Genomic DNA, 19246 nt, shown 5'->3' with positions numbered 1-19246 from the left:
AGAGCCCTTGTGAAAACCATTCCTGTGGCTTCAAACTTCTGCTGGGCTCTTCGCGTTCTCAGGTTATACGCCCAGGTCTTTACAAGCTTCTGTGGAACATCAAGTCTGGCCTATCTCTCTCCGGTCAGGCTCATCCCTGCCTGCTCTGCTAGATGCTGTGCCTCACAGAAATATCACAGCCTTCGTTTGCTCTCCCTAGGCTGTTACATTTTCTTCTACCCAAGGCCTCATGGGTAGCATGTTGTCTTCTGCCACGATTGTTCTCCCTGCGACCCCACATGCTCCTTTAGCTGTGTTAGCCATTACCCGTCCCATCTGTACAGCCACCTATTAATCCTCAGTCTATGTCAGTCTTGTTATGCTTAATTTTACCACAGAACCTTTCTCCTTTTTCCAGCGCTCTTATCTCCCTCTGCAACAAAATATTTATTATTGTAACTTATAAAATATCTTGTCACTATTACAAAGACCCAATAGTTTCTACACTTAGCCCCTAATCAGTCCAAGAACAGAGCCAATATCTCTTCTTGATTTCTGCTCTATCCCTGATCCTTCAACCAGTGACTGACACACTGGAACCAATAAAAGTTGGCTGAAAGTATGCCTATGTATGTGAATTCATGATAAAAATAAGAGACAGGTCTGAGTCCAAGTCATATATAGGCTGAAGGACCTTAAGATATTTTGAATAATTGTCAGCAAGCTGTCTGTACACAGGTACTTGGGAAGAGATGGAGAAGTAGTCATGAAGGTTGTGAGAGACTTGGATTGTGAGGGACTTGGGTGCCTTAAGGCAGAGAAAAAAAAAAGCGTTACCAGCAAATGAGAAGGCCATGATCTCCTGGAGGTGGGGAGCTGCAGCGGGAGGGCGATACATGATCCGGCCCTGGTTAATATCTTCCTGAGTGAAATACTGGATGGGAGAGTGTGGCTGGTCTCTGTGCTCAATGATACCTGGGGAGGAAGATACTCACATAAGCGTAGACAGCAACTTCCTGATGACAGGCTGGCCAGGCCCACCAAACAGGTTCCCTTGCTCATGAGTGGGAGTCTTTACCGTTCAGGAGCACTTGACCCAGAGTTGTTCTTGCACTGCTATTGCCAAGTTACTCAATAAATAAATACAACTGGAGCCAGGAGATGGTCCAGCCAGTAAAGCATTTGCTAGGCAAGCATGAGGACCCAACTCTGAATACCCAGAAGCCATGGCTGAGCATAACAGCACATGCCTGCAATCCCTCACACTGGGAGAGGGAAATGGGAAGAATCCTTGGGGTTTGTACCTCGGTAATGCCCAGGTTCAATGGGAAAAACCGCTCTACCAATAAGATGGCAGCAAGAGAGGAAGACGTCTGAGTTCAACCTCTGGCCTCCATAGGCACATACACATGCATACCTGCACACATCTGAGCAAATGTACATACGTATGTGCACACAGAGAGAGCTAGGTAGGTAGGTAGGTAGATAGATAGATAGATAGATAGATAGATAGATAGTTGGATGGATGGATGATGGATGGATGGATAGATAGTTGGAGAATGAATGGATAGATAGATAAGCAGATGAGAGAAAGAAAGGGAGAGGGAGGAGGACAGAGAGAGAGAGAGAGAGAGGGAGAGAGAGAGAGAGAGAGAGAGAGGGAAGGAGAGAGAGAGAGAGAGAGAGAGAGAGAGAGAGAGACCCAGAGTCTTCACTGTGATTCAGGGAACATAAACCATACATAGTAGGGTTCAAATCTTTGCTACTAATGTAGTTCAGTGCACATGATTTTCCATAAGTCAACAACATACTATTGTCACTATGAAACTTCCAACTGAGTTTCAATACAAAGGTCAAGAGGTCTCTAAAACACGGGCTCAACATGATCTTCTGATGAAGGGCCAAAGAAATGCTTTTCTAGATTTCCTTTTAATTTCAGACACTCTTCCCATTTCTGTGATGATCCTAGCAACACAACCATGAGTCCTGACTATTCTAAGCCAGACCTAGGCGCTTATACCACTCAGTTTATGAGCAGTGCTCTCATGGCTGCAGGTTGACCTGTAGTTCAGAAACTTTGCAGGTTATGCTGTGTTCATCTCTCCTGTCTTATTTAGTGTTCAGAAGAAGGCACATGAGGGTCTCGGTGTTGAACTAACTCACCTTCTGATATGGGCGGTCATTCTTCAGGAAGCTGCCTAGAGCAGCCTGAAAACTCACACCAGAGGGAGAACCTCTAGGTACAACTTAATGTCTTTTCATTTCCTTGGCTTTTATCAAAGGGCAATGGAGTTGCACTATTACACTCTTTTTCTTCTTGGGGATGTGATAATGAGAAAGGCTTCTTGCTTAAGGGAGAGGCAGTCGCACAGCCAAGAGAGAGTTGCCCCTACAGAAGCTGGTCTTCCTATGACCTCTTGTGGGCACATGCTTATGAGTTAAGCCCAGCAGTGCAAGAACTAGAGGCCGGCGACTGACGGCAGGTGCCACCTGGCCTCCGACTGTAGTTACATGTTTTCATTTCTTCCTATGGGAAGAGACACTTCCCCAGTTGGAGAAGGCACTGTGTATGTGTGGTTCCTCCCCTTTAGCCTGTGACGGAAGCTCCAGTCAGAAGCCCTTGTTCATTTTTATCTGTTTATCTGTCCAAACCTCTTCAGAGCCCTTTTCCAGACAATGCCTGCATGTGTAGTTCTGCAAGTGCTGGAGAGGGTCACTGTATCTCTGGTATAGCTCTGTCAGAGCCCAAGCCAATATACACCCCACTTCCTCTTTTATTATTATTTTTAAACCAGAGGACACAAGCACAGGGCATGAATATCAGTTCCTCCACAAGTATCGCTGTGTGAAAGTATCAGGCTGAAGCCCAGAGTTGTTCAGACTGGTCCGGAATCACAAAGCAAGCGCATCACTCAAAAGTGACTTCGCTGAATATCTTACCTTGATTTGGATGCAGAGGTAGGGTGATATTGTATATAATTTTCCCACTGGGACTCTCTGACTTCACAAAGGATAAGGCATGAGGCTGAATGACAGTCGGGCCATCTTCTCGAGCCTAGACAAAATGGAGGACGCAAGAAGAAGAAGAAGAAGAAGAAGAAGAAGAAGAAGAAGAAGAAGAAGAAGAAGAAGAAGAAGAAGAAGAAGAAGAAGAGAAGAAGAAGAAGACAGAGGCATGATGGTCACAAGAGCCAGAGGTAAAACCAAATCTTATTAAGAAAGCAGAAGCAAATTTGCTCTGGGCTTTTAAATTAGTCTCATTTGTCAAGATCATCTCCAAAGTTTAAACGAAGGATCTGGTCTTTCACACTCTGAATGTGGCCAACCCAGAAGCCTTTCAGGTAATCCAGGCCTGAGCAAATTCCCTCACACTCTGATTTCTCCCTCCTCCACAGCCCTCATGTCTGTGTCAGAGCTTGCCATCGGGGTCCCTTTATGATTACAGCTTCTCCAGATGGAACCTGTAGTAGAACACCTTGGGAAATAAGGCACCGTGATTGGTCACTCCACCTCCACAGCTGGCTCACTGCAGCTCTGCTCCTCTAACTCCATGGGCTAAGGGTGACTCTAGCATGTCATGGGAAGAGCAAGGTTGAAGTCTTAGCCCCCATGTGGTTCTTCAGAGAGCTCCTGTGCCCTAAGCCTTACTAAAGGGAACTGTTGGGCATTCGTGCTTCAAAGGGCTAAAGATGAGGCCAGCTCTGATACCAAAAGTGCCTAGCCTAGCTGCTTGTATTCAGAAACATTTGCTTATTAAAGCACATGAAAATTGCCTCTGTTATCTTTGCTTCTATTGCACTATTCAGAGGAATTAAACAGCACCATTCGCTTCTGCCTTTCAATAAACACGGGGAGCAATATTAACTGGACAGAGACGCTGCAGCTCCCACCATCCATCCACCTGTTCAGGTCCACACCTAAGAACAGTGATGTTCAAAAGCCCAAAGGGCAAAGGTCAGACTCCCATCTCCTGCATGACAGTGGGGTTGAGGGCAGCTGACACAAAACCACAGTGTGTCAAGAAATAAAGGGAACACTAGTGTGAGCCTGAGGCCTGCGCGAGAACAGAACAAAGTAGCCTGTCCACTGCCGGCGCTTCCCAACTGACCCTGAAGGTAGGGTAGAGCTTGATACACTCTCCTATCTTTAATGCCCTGCTCCTTTCGGGAGGAATTTCCCTGTTTCGAAGAGGATTAAGTGGGGCTCACTCCTGCTCATCGGAGGGTGTGGTATCCTTATTTTTAACCATAAAAAGCTGAGGGCTGCAGTTGCTCTGTAATTGTCCCAAAGGCATAGCTGTCCCAGGGAGAGGCAGCATCTGCAGGTTAGGACAATCCCCTACAGGAAAAAAAAAAGTCATATTTCAGGCACTTGCACAGGTCTGGAATGTAATGAGCAAGAAAATTAAAATTTCAAACAGCAGCTGGTCTTCCCCCACCCTGCTCTGCTAACATAAAACAAGGGCGGGCAACAAATTAAAAATACATGCCCAGAAAAAGATGTTTCTAGACCATCCATGTGGGTACAGATACATGGACAAAAGCAGTACAGCTTCAATGTCCTGTTCATCAGCACCTTCTGATGTCAGAACCACTATTCCCAAAGTGTCATGGAATACTTCTGAAAATTCATATGCTTCTAAACAATAAAGTGATGAGATGATAATTGTTATGGACATAGGACTCCTGAAAAGGGAAACAGGTTCTAGCCAAGACATTCTATTTTGGAACTTAAAGATCCCATGCCTTTACTAATCAAAAATAGATATTATGTATAGAGGACTTAATTTTCCAAAGCAGTACTGGGGCTGTAATATATCAAAGTAATCAATTTTAATTTGGGGGAGACTCAATTTCATCAATTAAACACATTAGGAAGTGAGAGAATAAACTTTGTGGAAATCATTACAGAAGACATCTTTGTTATCACATCTGGCCAAAGATTAAGAATAATAGTTTTCATCACATTCACATCTTCTCTGATTACATCTAGAACCCAAATCCTTCTCTCCCCTGATGTCCCTGCTCTGCTGACAGCCAGCCTCTCCCATAGTGGCCTCACATTGCTCACTCCTTGCCTACTAGCTGTTTCAGCCAAAGGACATTGAGTCTTCTTCCTCGTCTTTCCAAGGCATGCAGTGCAGAAGTCAGGCCCTCGCAGTGATCTTGGCCCTACTGGATGTCCCAGCTGCCTTGTGTAAACTCATTCCCAAGTGAGGCCGCCATGCCTCCTCATGTTCCTGACTTCCATGAAAGGCACAGCTGTATTCTTAGAAGCAGTATCTTCCTCTATTCTAATTGGCTGTGTTTCTAAATCTCTTGATCTCTAATTGCCTTTTAGCTTTTTAATCATCGCAACCATCTCTAAGTGTAGAGTATTGCTAACTATAATGCCTGCTGCTCTACAAAGGAGCCCGAGAACTCTGCCCCCTTAAAAACACCTAAACTCATTCCGGCTAAGCAGCTTCTTCTCCTTCATCTCTTCCTCTCCTCCCTTCTGGGCCCCAGAAACCACCTTTCCTTTCCTAAGGATCTGACTTCTCCACATTGCTGTGCAGGGGAGCCATATCATCCAGGTTTATTTTGTTCTTGGCTTATTTCACCTCGCATGCTTTTGGAGGTTAATCCAGGTGGTACTTTATGACAGGGCTGCTTTCTATTATATGGCTATATCATTGTGTACAGTGTGCACTTGCACAGACGCACACACATCACATCATATTTTCTTTATCTGTTTATCTATGGTGGACATGGAGGTTACTCCCAGCTCTTGGCTACTGCGAAGGATCACCTGGAAATGCAGATCTTTGACTCTACAACCAGGCTTCCAGACTTAGAAAACTCAAAGAGCGAGCTCTAATGTATTTTAATAACTCTCCAGGTGACACCAACACATACTTAAGTCTGAGACCTTGAGAACCCTGATGTAGAAATAATTATACTCAACAGCTCAGCCCCTCTCCCAGAGGAAGCCCCCATCACACTCCCATGCTTCAGCGCACAAGGCAACCTCCTCCTTTCTCCCGAGTGGGTGCTCTGCTGGGGCAGCCATCACAGTCTGGTTCCTCTGCCTATTTAGCTACCTGGCTCCTCCTAGACGCAGCAATCCTTGAACTAGAAACTGCGTTTTAAGGTCACTGAATCTCCAGTGTCTTCTTCAGCCCTTGTCGTAGGCACGCAGAAGAAATAGTGAACAGATAAGTGCAGGGTGAGAGGCAGGCTCTTTATAAACACGTCTATGAGACGTTTGTAATGGAACATGCAAAAATATCTCATCTGTGTTTACCACATGTCTTCACAGTTTACCAAGTATGTGCAAAGCTTACGTGTTTATATGAGCTCCAGTCACTGAACTGGGCTGTATTTCTGTCACATGTAACTAGTACGCTCCCCAGGAACGGCCCTGATTAACGTCAAAAGAGACACTAACTCTGTATGCTTTAAGTCATATAAGCTACATCACACTTTACAGTAAACTGACTTCTGAGAGATCCTAGGTCCAGAAATGAAAGCTGAGGCAAGACGAAGTGCCTCTAGAAGACCATGGCAAAGCAAACGGCTCCACCTCCACGGCTCCTGGCCCGGTTCCCCCCTTCCAAACTCAAATTAACAGTGCTTTGCATTTGGCAAGAACTGTGTATGCACATTTTTCTTTACAGTTTAGGGAAAATTCTGATCCAAGTTCCTCCAGTCAGAATGATGAATTATAGACTTTACAATGCTGCTGAATTATGATTTCTTTAAATTACAGTTTATGCTGGAAATGCCAATACCAGCTATTCATTAAAAACTTTCTGCTTCCCCCTTTATGTCTCTGTCATACCCCAGCCCCATAATTTCTGAAACCATCACTGTTCTCTTTGTTGTGGCTCTTCGCTGATATCCTATCCCGAAGTGTAATTACATGGGTGCTAACTAACACATGGACCCATAGTAATTAATTTACAGGGGTCTGCACGCTCATGGCTCTGTCTGAAAGAGCAGTCTGGCGCTCCAACTACCCTAGACACAGGGTTACAGTGTGCTTCATGCTTCCTACTTGTCCAAACTGAGCTGTATAGGCCAATGCAGGTGTGTATCCTGCCTTTAGCCTTGCAATATAATGTTGACATCTACACTATTTATGCTCAAGAATTATGCCATCACCAACCAAGGACAATATGTGCAGTAAACATCGAACCCCTACCCAGTTGAGTGGACAGTGGGGTCTGACTTTCACATGAACTCTGGTGTCCCATATTTGACCACGTCCCCTGGATGGAGAGGCCTGGTGGCACTCAGGGGAAGGATAGCAGGCTACCAAGAAGAGACATGATACCCTATGAGCATATACAGGGGGAGGAGGTCCCCCTCAGTCACAGTCATAGGGGAGGGGAATAGGGTGAAAGTGGGAGGGAGGGAGGATAGAAGGGATGGGATAACAATTTAGATGTAATATGAATAAATTAATAAATAAAGAAATTATATAAAAAAGAATTATGCCATCAAGCCATTAGAATACTGCAAAGAAAATCTCAATGTTTTAGAAGAATTTTGTTTGGGGGCTGTATTTAAAGCCCCTCTCATCTGCATGCATCCCATAGGCCTTGGGTGGACGTGTGTGTTAGCTCTTTCCATGGGCCATGTTCATTTCCACAGAGCACACAAGGCCTTCTGGGACTCAGTGTAAGGTCTCCACATCCCCACGGTGCTTTCCTTGTGTCTCCAGGGGATTAGGCTATCTGCTGTTTCTCAGCAATCATCAGCTTTCTCGCCTCTGGGTCTTCCATGTGCTCTGAAAACCTTTGGCCATCTCTCTTCCACTCCACCTACCTTCCTTGTCCCAATAGTCACTTGAGTAGTTAATGGTTACCCATCTTCCTGGACTCGGTGTTCATACCAACTGCTCCAGGAAGCTCTTACACTAGAAAGTCAACTTCTTGTAGGACTTTCACACACAAGGGATAGCTTCTCCAGCTAGGTGGTGCTATAGCTGGCAGAATAATTATACCCTAGAGGTGTATTACAACACAGGAAGTTTCTTTCAAGCACTCAGGAAGAGACATTGTAACTGTACTGAGTGCTGTAGAACGGGAAGGGGCAATGGGTGGTCAAGGTCAAGATAGATTTTATATAATCTCTTTTTTCCCCCCTGGGGGTGGGGGCTCTCTAAGTTCCTTTCACAAGCTAGTGAGAAATGCTTTTCCAGAGCTATTCTTGTTGGCTCCAGGGTCTGGGTTATGGCTGAGCATTTACTACATCCCATAGCAGGGCACCAGCTCACTCTGCCTCAGCAGCTGTGGGTACTTTGCTCAAGAGGGAAGCACTGGCCCTCCCCATTCTACTCACGGTCATATGGAGAGATGTCCCCAGGGAGAGTTTAGGAGCCTCAGGCGCCTGAGGTAAGATTGCAATGTTGAACAGGTGACTTTCCAGGTGGGCCTGGGCATCAGTGGCACTAGACACCTGAGAAACAGAAACATCACAGTGAGTCTCTTTCTCCTACTGGGCAGAACATGCTCGCCCTTAACCTCCCCGCCAAATCATCTGCCTTTGAATTCTATATGCGCCAAACCAAATCATATCCTATTCTTTATATTTTATTGCAAATCATTTACTGATTATAAAAAAGGTACACAACCATTTTAGGCAGTTCTTAAAAATCCACGAGAGTATAAATAAGAAAGAAAACACAGAACTTTATTACATGGAGTGATTATTAACACACTGAAGCATTGAAGATTAATCTTTTTCTATGTTGTCTCTAAATTCATATATACTTGAAATTCTTTTTGTTTAACCTAATGATATGATATTTTGCTACAGTAGTTAACATTCTTGAAAGTGGATAATTTTTATGGCTATAGAACGTATTTACTATGCTTCTATAACATGATTGTGTTACTCCATTCCTTCCATCTTTACCAAACGTAGATACTAACACCTGGACAGTTAATCAAATGCGGCAACCTCATCAATATATATTAGTAACGTTTAGAGTTAGGGCAGTGGTCACAAAATCACCTTTTTTTTTTTCTTCATAATATTGAAAATGTGTTGAGGACAGTGATGCATGCCTGTCACCCTAGCACTGGGGAAGCTGAGGCAGCGTGATGGTGAGCTGGAGCTAACTAGTGAGGCTCTGGAAGAAACAGGCCCCCACACCTGTGTCTTTCTCCACCAGTTTTTCTAGCTCCCTCTCAGTACCACTGAGCCACTCCCTCAAGTCTCTCATCTCCACTGTTTCCTTAGGCTTGTCACAAGAACTATGGAGCCTTGTGTGGCTACAGGGATGAGTTCGTTGTGACAGAAGTGGGGGGGGGGGTGCTGTACACTGCACCCAGCAGAAAGCCGTCTCCTCAGCCTTCATCAGATGGCTGCAGTGAAGTTTCAGGATGTTGACAAGGAGATGCCAGTCCTACATCATTGCTGTAAGTGATACCAATGGCCAGAGTTACCCTTTACTGATCTTCTCATATGTACTCCAGTGCTTATTAGCTGGTTTTCAAAGGTGATCTTCCAATTTCCCACAAAGCAATACTATTGTTCTACTTTGTACCAAGGAAGTTGAAAATTAAAAAAAAAAAAAGACCAAGTTGTAATAATAGATAGACAGGTGGGTTTATAATATTGCCATTGGCCAAGATGACCTTGATAGACTTAGGAAATTAAGAACTAAGGGAGGTACTTCTATCGTTTTAAGGCAAAAAAAAAAAAAAAAAAAAAAAAAAAAGCATTGGTCTGGTTGTTAACTGTGGATATTATCAACAGAGCCAATGAGTCAGACTAGCTTCCCAGCAAAGACCTTGAGACTGAAATATGATGGTCTTTTCCAGACCATATCCTCTGAGACTGTGTCAACGGGATCTGAGACACAGTTATTTTCTTACACCAAGAAAGGACTGAGTGGGCGCACGTGTTCTCACTAGACGGTCTCTATTTAAAAATGCCACTTGCCTTACATAAATCCCATCATACATGCAAAGTAACAGATGGGCTGCGTTGATGGCTCATGACAGCAAATCAGCATCAAAATGGAATTAAATCTATGCAGCTCATTATATTACATTTCCTGCTTTAACGGGGAAAAAAAAGGGAAGGGAAAAACATTATGACAGAATTCTTTTGGCTTAAAATCTTCCAGGGACACTCAGAAGATAAATGGGAAAAGCTACTCACCATTGATTTTAGCACATGGATAAAGTGTCTGTGTGTTTCAAATCAAAATATGAGGTATGGCTACAGAGTCATAAAACTTTAAAACAGACAGCAACACTTTTACATCTAGGGGAACGGCATCTCACAGTGGTTTCATACTCAGAATAAGATGCTGTCCCTGTTCAAAGTCACTCTCTCTCTCTTTCTCTCTCTCTCTCTCTCTCTCTCTCTCTCTCTCTCTCTCTCTCTCTCTCTCTCTCTGAATGCTTCCAGAGGGAGTTATTTTTTTTTTAAAAAAACCCAAGTTTACCTCCTCATAATTAGTCTTCTCAGTCAGGAATAGTCACTACTCTTTGACCTAACACACTACAGGTTGGATAACACTGAGCTAATTTGTTACAGTGTAAAGCCACGTCCCCAAAAGGATACTCTGTCCCTCTTGAAGATATTTTTAAAGACTATCACAGAGGCTTTGAAAGCTATTTCAAGCGGGAGTTCTATCGTGTTTTATGTAAGATTTGTGAAGATGCTACAGGGACCCACTTTCTATGTAATGATGTTCAGTCGTGGGTCATAAATCTAGTGAGCAGGTTTGTTTGGGTTGAGACTGGATCTCACATCTTCAGGCCAGTGTTGAACTTGCTCTGTAGCTGAGGCGCTTGAATTCCTGATCTTTGGTGCTGGAAGTGGAGGTGTGCGCCACCATATCTGCCTTAGGCATGGCTCCCCGACGCCCTTTCCCTAAATCTGTTCCTTATAGCTTATGTTTCATTATTTTATTTCACTCAGTAACCAAATTGCAAAGCAATCTGCTGTCACTTTAGGCAGGCGTTTTAGAACTCCCTTCCAGGGAGAGACACCACAGCGCCAACACGCTGTGAAGGGAAAAGCAGATCTGTGGGTTCTGGTTTGCTGAGGTGACTTCTTTTGACTGAGGTCTTTGCCTCCTCAATCCTGGCTCACTCTCTGAGGACCGCCGAGGTCCCACGTGCTGAAATGGAGAAGTTAAGTGGCGCCCAGGGTACAGAGCATTTGCTTGTTTTCAGACATTCGGTGTGCGGAGAATAACCTCATCTTAATAGTTTCCTGATTTCTATCAATCCACTCTTTGGGAAAAAAACTACATGATTGATGCAATATAAATTAGTCAGGCAAAGAAAACACATGTGCCAGGCATTAGTAGTGGAGTGCATTCTTAAACAAAAGCCTGTAACTTGAAGGGGACACGGTGTTAGCTGATCACTACAAACAAAAATATTTCCTGGCATCTTATACAATTCTGTGCTCTGCTTTTTTTTTTTTTTTTTTTTTTTTTTTTTTTTTTTTTTTTTTTTTTTGAGTTTAAAATATGGTTTAATCTTTAGAATTGAACTCAAAATATCTTTTTGGGTTTTTTTAATTTATTTTTTTAAATTTTATTTTATTGATTCATTCATATTACATCTCATTGGTTATCCCCTCCCTTATATCCTCCCATTCCTCCCTCCCATTTTCCCCTTACTCCCCTCCCCTTTTATTTCTAAATCCTCCTTGCCGGAGGTTTGTCCAATGCCATTGTGTTCTTTTCAAAGAATCAGCCTTCGCACTCATTTGTTACTCCTGGTGTTCCAAAATTAACCTGTGCCTCCTTTCACTCCTCTTGGCTTTTCCTGCGAGGCTCCTGAGCCAAACATTTGGTCCACTTAGTTTTGTCTTTTCCCACTCAATAACAACAACAGTAATTCTGTATGCTTCCGATAGGTCTTCAAAAGTGATTTTCTCCGCAACAGTTCTTAACAGTCTCCACTACCTTGATTTCCTTTAAGAACATTTAAACTATGCCAGGTGGTTTAACAATCTTGTTTACTTTTTGCTGCGACTTGGCTGATAGTCACAATTGTCAGACTGAACCCGCTACTGTCTCCTTTAGCTTCTGCCGTTCCCCTATGGTCTAGTCTATCATCACTTTAATAAAAGATGATAACAGACCGCCCCCCCCCCCAGCTAGTACTTATTTCTTCTTCACCCAAATAAACACATTTGCAAACCTCTCAGTCTTATCAGTTACGCTTCCCTCCCTGCTAGACAGGCGATTGAGTAAGATGGCCCACGTGGCCTGAGAGTAAGGGCGGTCAGAATGCGGAGGGCACCTGGAAATGGAACGAGTCGCTTTGAGCCGGGGCTCCTGAGTGTTTGTACCACACTATGCCCTCGTCGATGTCTTGCTGGGTGAAGGTGCTGGTCGGGGTGGCCATCCTCCCGTCAGGCAGGTGCTGCCCTTCCTCGGCAGGGCTGCCAGGACTGTCTGCAGGCAGATGCATCAGCAGGACCACCTCCCCTGGGAGAGCACAGCCATACTGTTAGATCTCTGCGGAAAGCAAGCTGGATGTCGCCTTCCTTCCCACCACTCCCTCTTTACAAACTGAATATATATGTATGTATGTATACACACACACACACACACACACACACACACACACACACACACACATGCACACACATGTCTTTATCTAAAGCAAAAGTAACACTAACACAACTCAATAGATACCATTTAATACCCCTTTAGACACAGATTTCCCCATCTCCAATAGTCATTTAAGGGCAATGCAAGCATAAAGCTGCTGACTGGTATCTATTAAAATTACATAAACAGTCTTAAATGCAGTCGATGCTGTGAGCAGACACATTCTGGGCACTGGCTGGATTCATTTCTATATGGAACTTTCTACGTAATTCAAGATGTATTCTGAACAGCAGTTTTAGGCTGTAAACACAACAGAGAGTGAGCTCAGGGGGGGAGCTATCCCTGAGAGGACTCTGTCCAGTGCAGATAATATCGGCCAACACTAGGAGACATATAGAAGACTGTTCCTCGTGTGGCCGTTCAAACCCAGCTCTGCCTATCTCAGACACACGAGCGTACTCACACTCCTAAGGCTCCATTCATTGTTCATGTGTAAAGTAAAAACGACAACAGGCTGAACATCCCTAATCTAAAAGCCCACAATCCAAAGGGCCCAAGACCCCAACCTTTTTGAGTGCCAACATGACACTGTATAGAAAAATCCCATACTGGATAGAGCTCACATAAAAGGCCTTATTCAAATGCTGGGGAACACTATGAATACTGTAGAAAGTCTCTTTCAGGCTATATTATATATAAAATGTGCATGAATTATAATTGATTATGTGCTTAGATTTGAGTCTCATCTCTAAGATAACTCATCACTTATTTGCAAATTCTCAAAATTTAAAAATAAATTCATATCTGAAAGAATTCTGGTCTCAAACATGTTTGCTAAGAGATGCTCAACCTATTGGACACGGACCCTAGAGGCACCTAGAGAGAAGGCTGGTTACTTCCACTGTCCCTTCTATGTGTCCATGTGAATGATGTCACTGGCTTCCTTATAAATGTCTTTACCTTCAGAGAAGCTCCGGGACCTGCCAGAGGCCAGAAGCTAAGCAAGGATTTGAATGGAAAATTCATAGTCTTACCCATAGAGCTCTGAAGCAAGGATTTGAATGGAAAATTCATAGTCTTGCCCATGGAGCTCTGTTACCAATCCTTACCGGTTTCTGTACATATGTCAGTATCTGTCTTATTAAAGAACTTAGCATTTTCTGCCCCCTCATTTGATGCATTTTCTCTGAACTGAAGAAAGAAACTCTGAATGGAAACACCATCTGCCTGTTCTTAATGCTTATGCCTCACCCTAAGCTACTATCATCCTAAGGTGATACCACAAATACACAAGTGCTACAGAAACAATTAAAATTTCACAAGAATATGCCTTCGAGTGGACAACGCACAGAAAAGTGGATGAACTTCTGAAAGCAGGGTGCGTTCTGTACCTAACGGTAAACTCCAAACAAGCTACCTGACATTTTGATCATAAGAGGGACGTAGCAGTGTGTGTGTGTGTGTGTGTGTGTGTGTGTGTGTGTGAGAGAGAGAGAGAGAGAGAGAGAGAGAGAGAGAGAGAGAGAGAGAGAGAGAGAGAGAGAGAGAGAGAGAGAGAGAGAGAGGAGAGTGAGGGGAGAGAGGGGGGAAGAGAGAGACAAATTTTCTATTTTTAAAATGCTGTGTAGGCAGATGCCCAATCTTAATACACTAGGAAGAGTAGATAACTGACAGCACGTTTCTTTTTTCAAAACTGATAGCATTATTTTCATTACTCCAGAGAAATCTGCCCTCTTACTCACAGTAAATACCGTTCTAATATTTATGTGCACTAAGCTCGAGTTAAGCTGGAGAACAGTGAATAACTGAAACAGGAGACCACCGCTACCACTCTTCTTCATAGAGCCATGGGGGATGGACTCACCCTGGCTCTCCTGTCACTTTTCAGCTGCTCCTGTGCAAACAATTCTACCGTGAAGCTCTCCTAGTGAAAACTCACATCGTAAGATGCTCCGAACAAGATATGGCTTTCCAAGATCAGCCCTGCTCATGAGTGACAGTTGCGAAATACTCTGAAGGAAAATTACCACAACGAAAACAAAAAGAGTGGCGCAGAAATGATCCCACACCTGGCTTCCCAGCTTATCTGCTTCATAACAGAGGAGCCAAGCCCAGTTTCCCTGACAACGCCTAATGAAATAAATACATTTTCAACTAAAAAAAAAAAAAAACAAACCTTTCCTTATGATCCAGGTTTTACAGGTATTGTAGGATATTGGGAAGTCCCAACAGTTTCAACTTAGTAGTCTTTGATTACCTATTTGTTATCATCTACAATAGGTGTGAAGGAAGAGAGGACAGAAAGATAGGCCAGATGCAGGTTCTATCACTAATGCTGAGCTGCAGATCAGCACGAAAAGCAACTAGGAGCCACTGGGAGGGAGAGCGTCTGCAGGTGAGTGGTGTGCGCGAGCTTGGAACACAGAACTGTTGACTGGAATTCAGATGGTCTATAAGGCTTGAAAATACTGTTAAGGAGGTCAAGGTTTATTCTGTTACCAAGGACAGCAACGGTTAATGTTTATACAGGCAGTTTAACCAATTAGGAGGTTAGTAGAAAAATGTAGCATTGAGGTGAAGACCTGAACCAAGGTCTGCAAAGAAAGAAGCAGATACTGGGGAGACAAGCAATGCAAGCTGCCAATCATGGCTGTGGAGACAAGAGAGGAGGAAATGGAAGACCAGTGTGCAGGCAGGGTGGCTGCCACTGATGGACACAGTACAGAAGGACAGGCCGGGTGCCCTGACTATGGAGAGTTCATCACCGGATAGAATATGGCTGCCTTGGAACAATTGCCTAAGAAGACCAGGGGAAATCACGAGGACATGGTGCCATACCCATGAAGAGGAGAGAGCTAGTATTTGCTGTAGTTCCTCACCACTGCCTTCACCAGGATTCTACCAGAAAGGGAAGTCACATTTCTTATGTAAAATGCTAGGCTCGAAAATCAAAGTAACAGCCAGGCGTGGTGGAGCATGCCTTTAATCCCAGCACTCAGGAGGTGGAGGCAGGCAGGTCAATGTGAGTGTGAGGACAGCCTGGTGGACAAAGTGAATCCAGGACAGCCAAGGCTACACAGAGAAACCCTGTCTCAAAAAGCCAAAACCAAAACCAAAAAAAAAAAAGGAGAAAGAAAACCATAGTCACTTCTGTCCAGGATTTATTGTATATTTAAGGTTATGTTTAATGAAGACTTTTGAAGAGAAACAATTAATGTTATTAGAATTAAAATCTCATTTTAATGTCTATGAATTATGCTGGGATTGAGGCTATTTTTATTAATACTTTCCTATAGGATGATAAATAATTCAGAGTTACACTGATTTCTGACTAAGTGAGAATCTCTCTCAAATGAGGCTCAAGGTACTGCAACAAGCTACTTCTAAGCCTAGAGTGGCACCAAGGAGGCACATGTCAATCAGTTGGTTGATTATATTTGAAAATAATGGTGATTCTGAAAATGGCTGAACTTAGGATTTTAGTTTTCCTTTGAGTTTCTGTGTCACTCGGTAGTCCAAGCTAGGCTGGATCTTAAACTAGCGGCAATCCTCCTGCTTCAGCCTCGCAAGTGCTGGAGACGCAGGTATGAGCAATCATCATGCCTGGCTGTATTTAGGTCCTTTATACTCAGACTGTAAAAGTAATTGGTGCTCAGTTGCATTCTAGTGTCGTTTCTTCACAAAGAGCTTAAAGCCTCATGGAAGGTTCTAGAACAGTGGTTCTCAACCTTCTTAATGCTGCGACCCTTTAATACAGTTCCTCATGGTCTGCTGACCAACAACCATAAAATTATTTTCTTCTCTAGTCCATAACTATAATTTTGCTACTGTTATGCATCATAATGTAAATATTTTTGGAGCTAGATGTTTGCCCAAGGGGTCATGACTCACAGACTGAGAACCTCTGTTCTAAAGCAATGGAGGAACTCAGTGCAACAAAAAGCCATGAGGCGAGGGCCTTAAGTGCGTCACAGTGGGACACAGAGAGGTAAGTAGATCTGTGCTCCGTGGGTGCCAAGCTCCCACCACCTTTCTCACTTGTCATTGGTTCTCCAGGGTAACATGATTTGATTATTGTTGGAAAGGAGAAAGGGACACCCAGAGATTAGGTTCGTGAGAAGCCAAGAGAGTTGTGACAGAAAAGGGTCCCAATAAAGCATTCATTATGCTGAAATGCCGAACTTTCATCTGCTTAAAAACCGTTTAATTCAGCCTTGTTCTGTTCCGTATTTAATGAAACGCCGAGCTGTTTCTATGGAATCCGGGAGCTTAATTTCTGGCCTTTAATAATCGAGGTAAAGTAAGGGAACTTAATACATCACAAGAGTCAGAGGCTTTAGAGATGAAAGGACTTAGGAGTCACCTCGCTCAAACTCAGCAGTTCAAGGGCCCTCAGAACAGGACACTTAACTAATTACGTCAAGGAGAAAAAAAAAAAAATAACCGGAGAAATCTGGCAGCTATCACCTTAATCGAGGGATTGAAGTTAACATGACCACAGTAAAAAAAAAAAAAAAAGTGACATCTTTTAGCTCCAATACAATAAAACAAAAGCAGAAAAATCAGACTTTAACTCCCAAACAAGTAAACCACCAAATGGCCCCCAAAGCAAGCAAGAGTCCACAAATATGTCAACAGAACAGTTCTCGTCAAAAGTATTGGCCAAGAGCTGGGGAGGTGGCTTTGCTGCACAAGCATGCAGACTACTAAGTTCAATGGCAGCACCCATGGTAACATGCTAGGCATGGTCTTGTGCATACTGTAACCCCGGTGCTGCATGCGCAGAAAGATTGATGAGGCTCTGACTGATGGCTTAGTCAAAAACTGAGTGCCAGGCTCAAGAAGAGTGAGCAATAGGGTGGACACATGATACCCTCCCCCCACATCTGTGCAAGTGCAAAGACTGCTTCTGCTGCTGGGACCTATAGACTTTATTTTGGGGGAGTCACTTATGAGCAATACCTCAATGTAACTCTTGTGGAACTGCATTTCCAGCTGACGTCAATAGGGAATATCTTGGGTTATCACATGTACCATCTTTCTTGGAAAAGTGACAATGGTGAGTAGTAAAGGATATTTCTGTGTCATTTCTTGTTAGCCCTTATTAAGAGCCTGGGATGGTAACGTGGCTCAGGGGGTGGAGAGGCCAGCTACTGAGTAGGACAGTCTGATAACTTGAGTTTGACCCTGGGGCTCACATGGCAGAAAGAAGAAACCAACTCCCATAAGTTGTCCTCTGGCAGATGGTAGACATACATGGGCACATTTGTGCTCTCTTGGACACACATATTCTCTTCCATGAACATAATAAATAAATGCAGTAAATATTTTAAAATAAAAAGTTGGGGGTCTATAGATGGGCCTGAGAGGATAAAAGTAGCGCTAGAGAAATTCATAGAACACATGTTATCTATGTGGTTATCAGAAAGCTGCTCCCTAATCTCATGTACAAAATAAAATTACCTAAAAAAACCAAATTATTGTCTTAGATACTATATACAATGTGCTGATAAGGTACTCATAAGGGTGTACAGTGTGATAGCTGTCATAATCACTTTGTCCTTCACTGAGGCGTGTGAAATTTAGAAAGCTCAGATCATTTGAATCATAGCCTTGCTGCATGGCACGGTGCAAAACCAACTCCCACTCTCTGAATGCAAAAAATGAAAGCACATCGAAGAAACACGTTACCGAACTGGGGGTGGTCGTGTGTGATCCTGTAGATGATGTCACTGGCTCTGATTCCGGGAGCTTGAGCCTTCAAGATTCGGTTGGTGATCTTCAGCATTCCCCCTTCTGGAACCCACACCATAGAGTTAGTCACGAGCTGCAGAGCTTCATCCTTCTGGAATAAAAGAAAAGGGCAGCACTGGGTCCATACATACGCAGAAAAATAGCTCCTCAGAGATGCAAGTCATGGGGGCTCACGGCTGCCAATGATCATCTAGTGAGGAAGAAAACACAGCTCAGAGTTGCACCATGAGCCACATGTGGACTTGGTGTGTAGATATGTGCATGTCTGTATATACTTAAATGTTGTCAAGTTCTGTCTTTTCATTTATCATCAACAAGTGACGTCTATAATCCAGGCAACTAAGGCTCTCCATTTATTCCTTTCATTTGTCTTTCTGCCCGTCCTTTGGTCCTCATCCACCACACATTACTCGAGTGGTTCCTTACACACAGGTAATATGCCAGCTCCTTCTCTAAGAGAAGTGAAGTATCTAGAAACATCCCAACTGCAGAGCCTGGAGCCTAGAAGGAGAGACAGGAAGAATCAGATGTTTCACAAATGTCCTCTATAAGAAGTTTGAGGACGATCCCTCAGGAAGACAGAATGGAGTTTCAGGAAGATTTTCCAAAGGAAATGCCATTTTATTATTAAGTAACAATAGCACTGGCTTCTTAAGAACACAAGTGAGACTACAGACTCTAGGCAGAGGGGTTAGCTTATTAAGCCGAGACAAAGACGGAGACAATATGCTGTGCACGTAACAAAATATCCAAATGTTTGGAACCATTAGAACTCGGGCAGTTAAAAATCGTTGGGATCAAAAGTGAAACCATCTTAAGGAAAGCTAGAAGAAGATGCCATGTTGAAGTCTCTATTAAACCTACACATAGGAGGAAGGAAACAAGAATGTCTGGGAAAGACAATGGGACGGACATAATGAGGCGCTGATTAGCT

General features: G+C 43.6%; 1 protein-coding gene across 1 annotated transcript in view; it reads right to left on the bottom strand.

Annotated features, from left to right (window-relative positions):
- The window catches only part of Fras1 (Fraser extracellular matrix complex subunit 1), a 401691-nt gene that overhangs the window by 103429 nt on the left and 279016 nt on the right, over nt 1–19246 (bottom strand). Inside the window, exons 30-34 of the mRNA XM_051170886.1 lie at nt 18250–18403; nt 12245–12432; nt 8307–8423; nt 2920–3034; nt 817–954 (exon numbers count right to left, since the gene is read on the bottom strand). Coding sequence (XP_051026843.1) covers nt 817–954; nt 2920–3034; nt 8307–8423; nt 12245–12432; nt 18250–18403 — 712 coding nt within the window. The remainder of the gene's footprint in view (nt 1–816; nt 955–2919; nt 3035–8306; nt 8424–12244; nt 12433–18249; nt 18404–19246) is intronic.

The sequence above is a fragment of the Acomys russatus genome, chromosome 28, assembly GCF_903995435.1.
Source record: "Acomys russatus chromosome 28, mAcoRus1.1, whole genome shotgun sequence".
Classification (NCBI taxonomy): Eukaryota; Metazoa; Chordata; class Mammalia; order Rodentia; family Muridae; genus Acomys; species Acomys russatus.
This window is presented reverse-complemented; position numbering and strand designations above follow the sequence as displayed.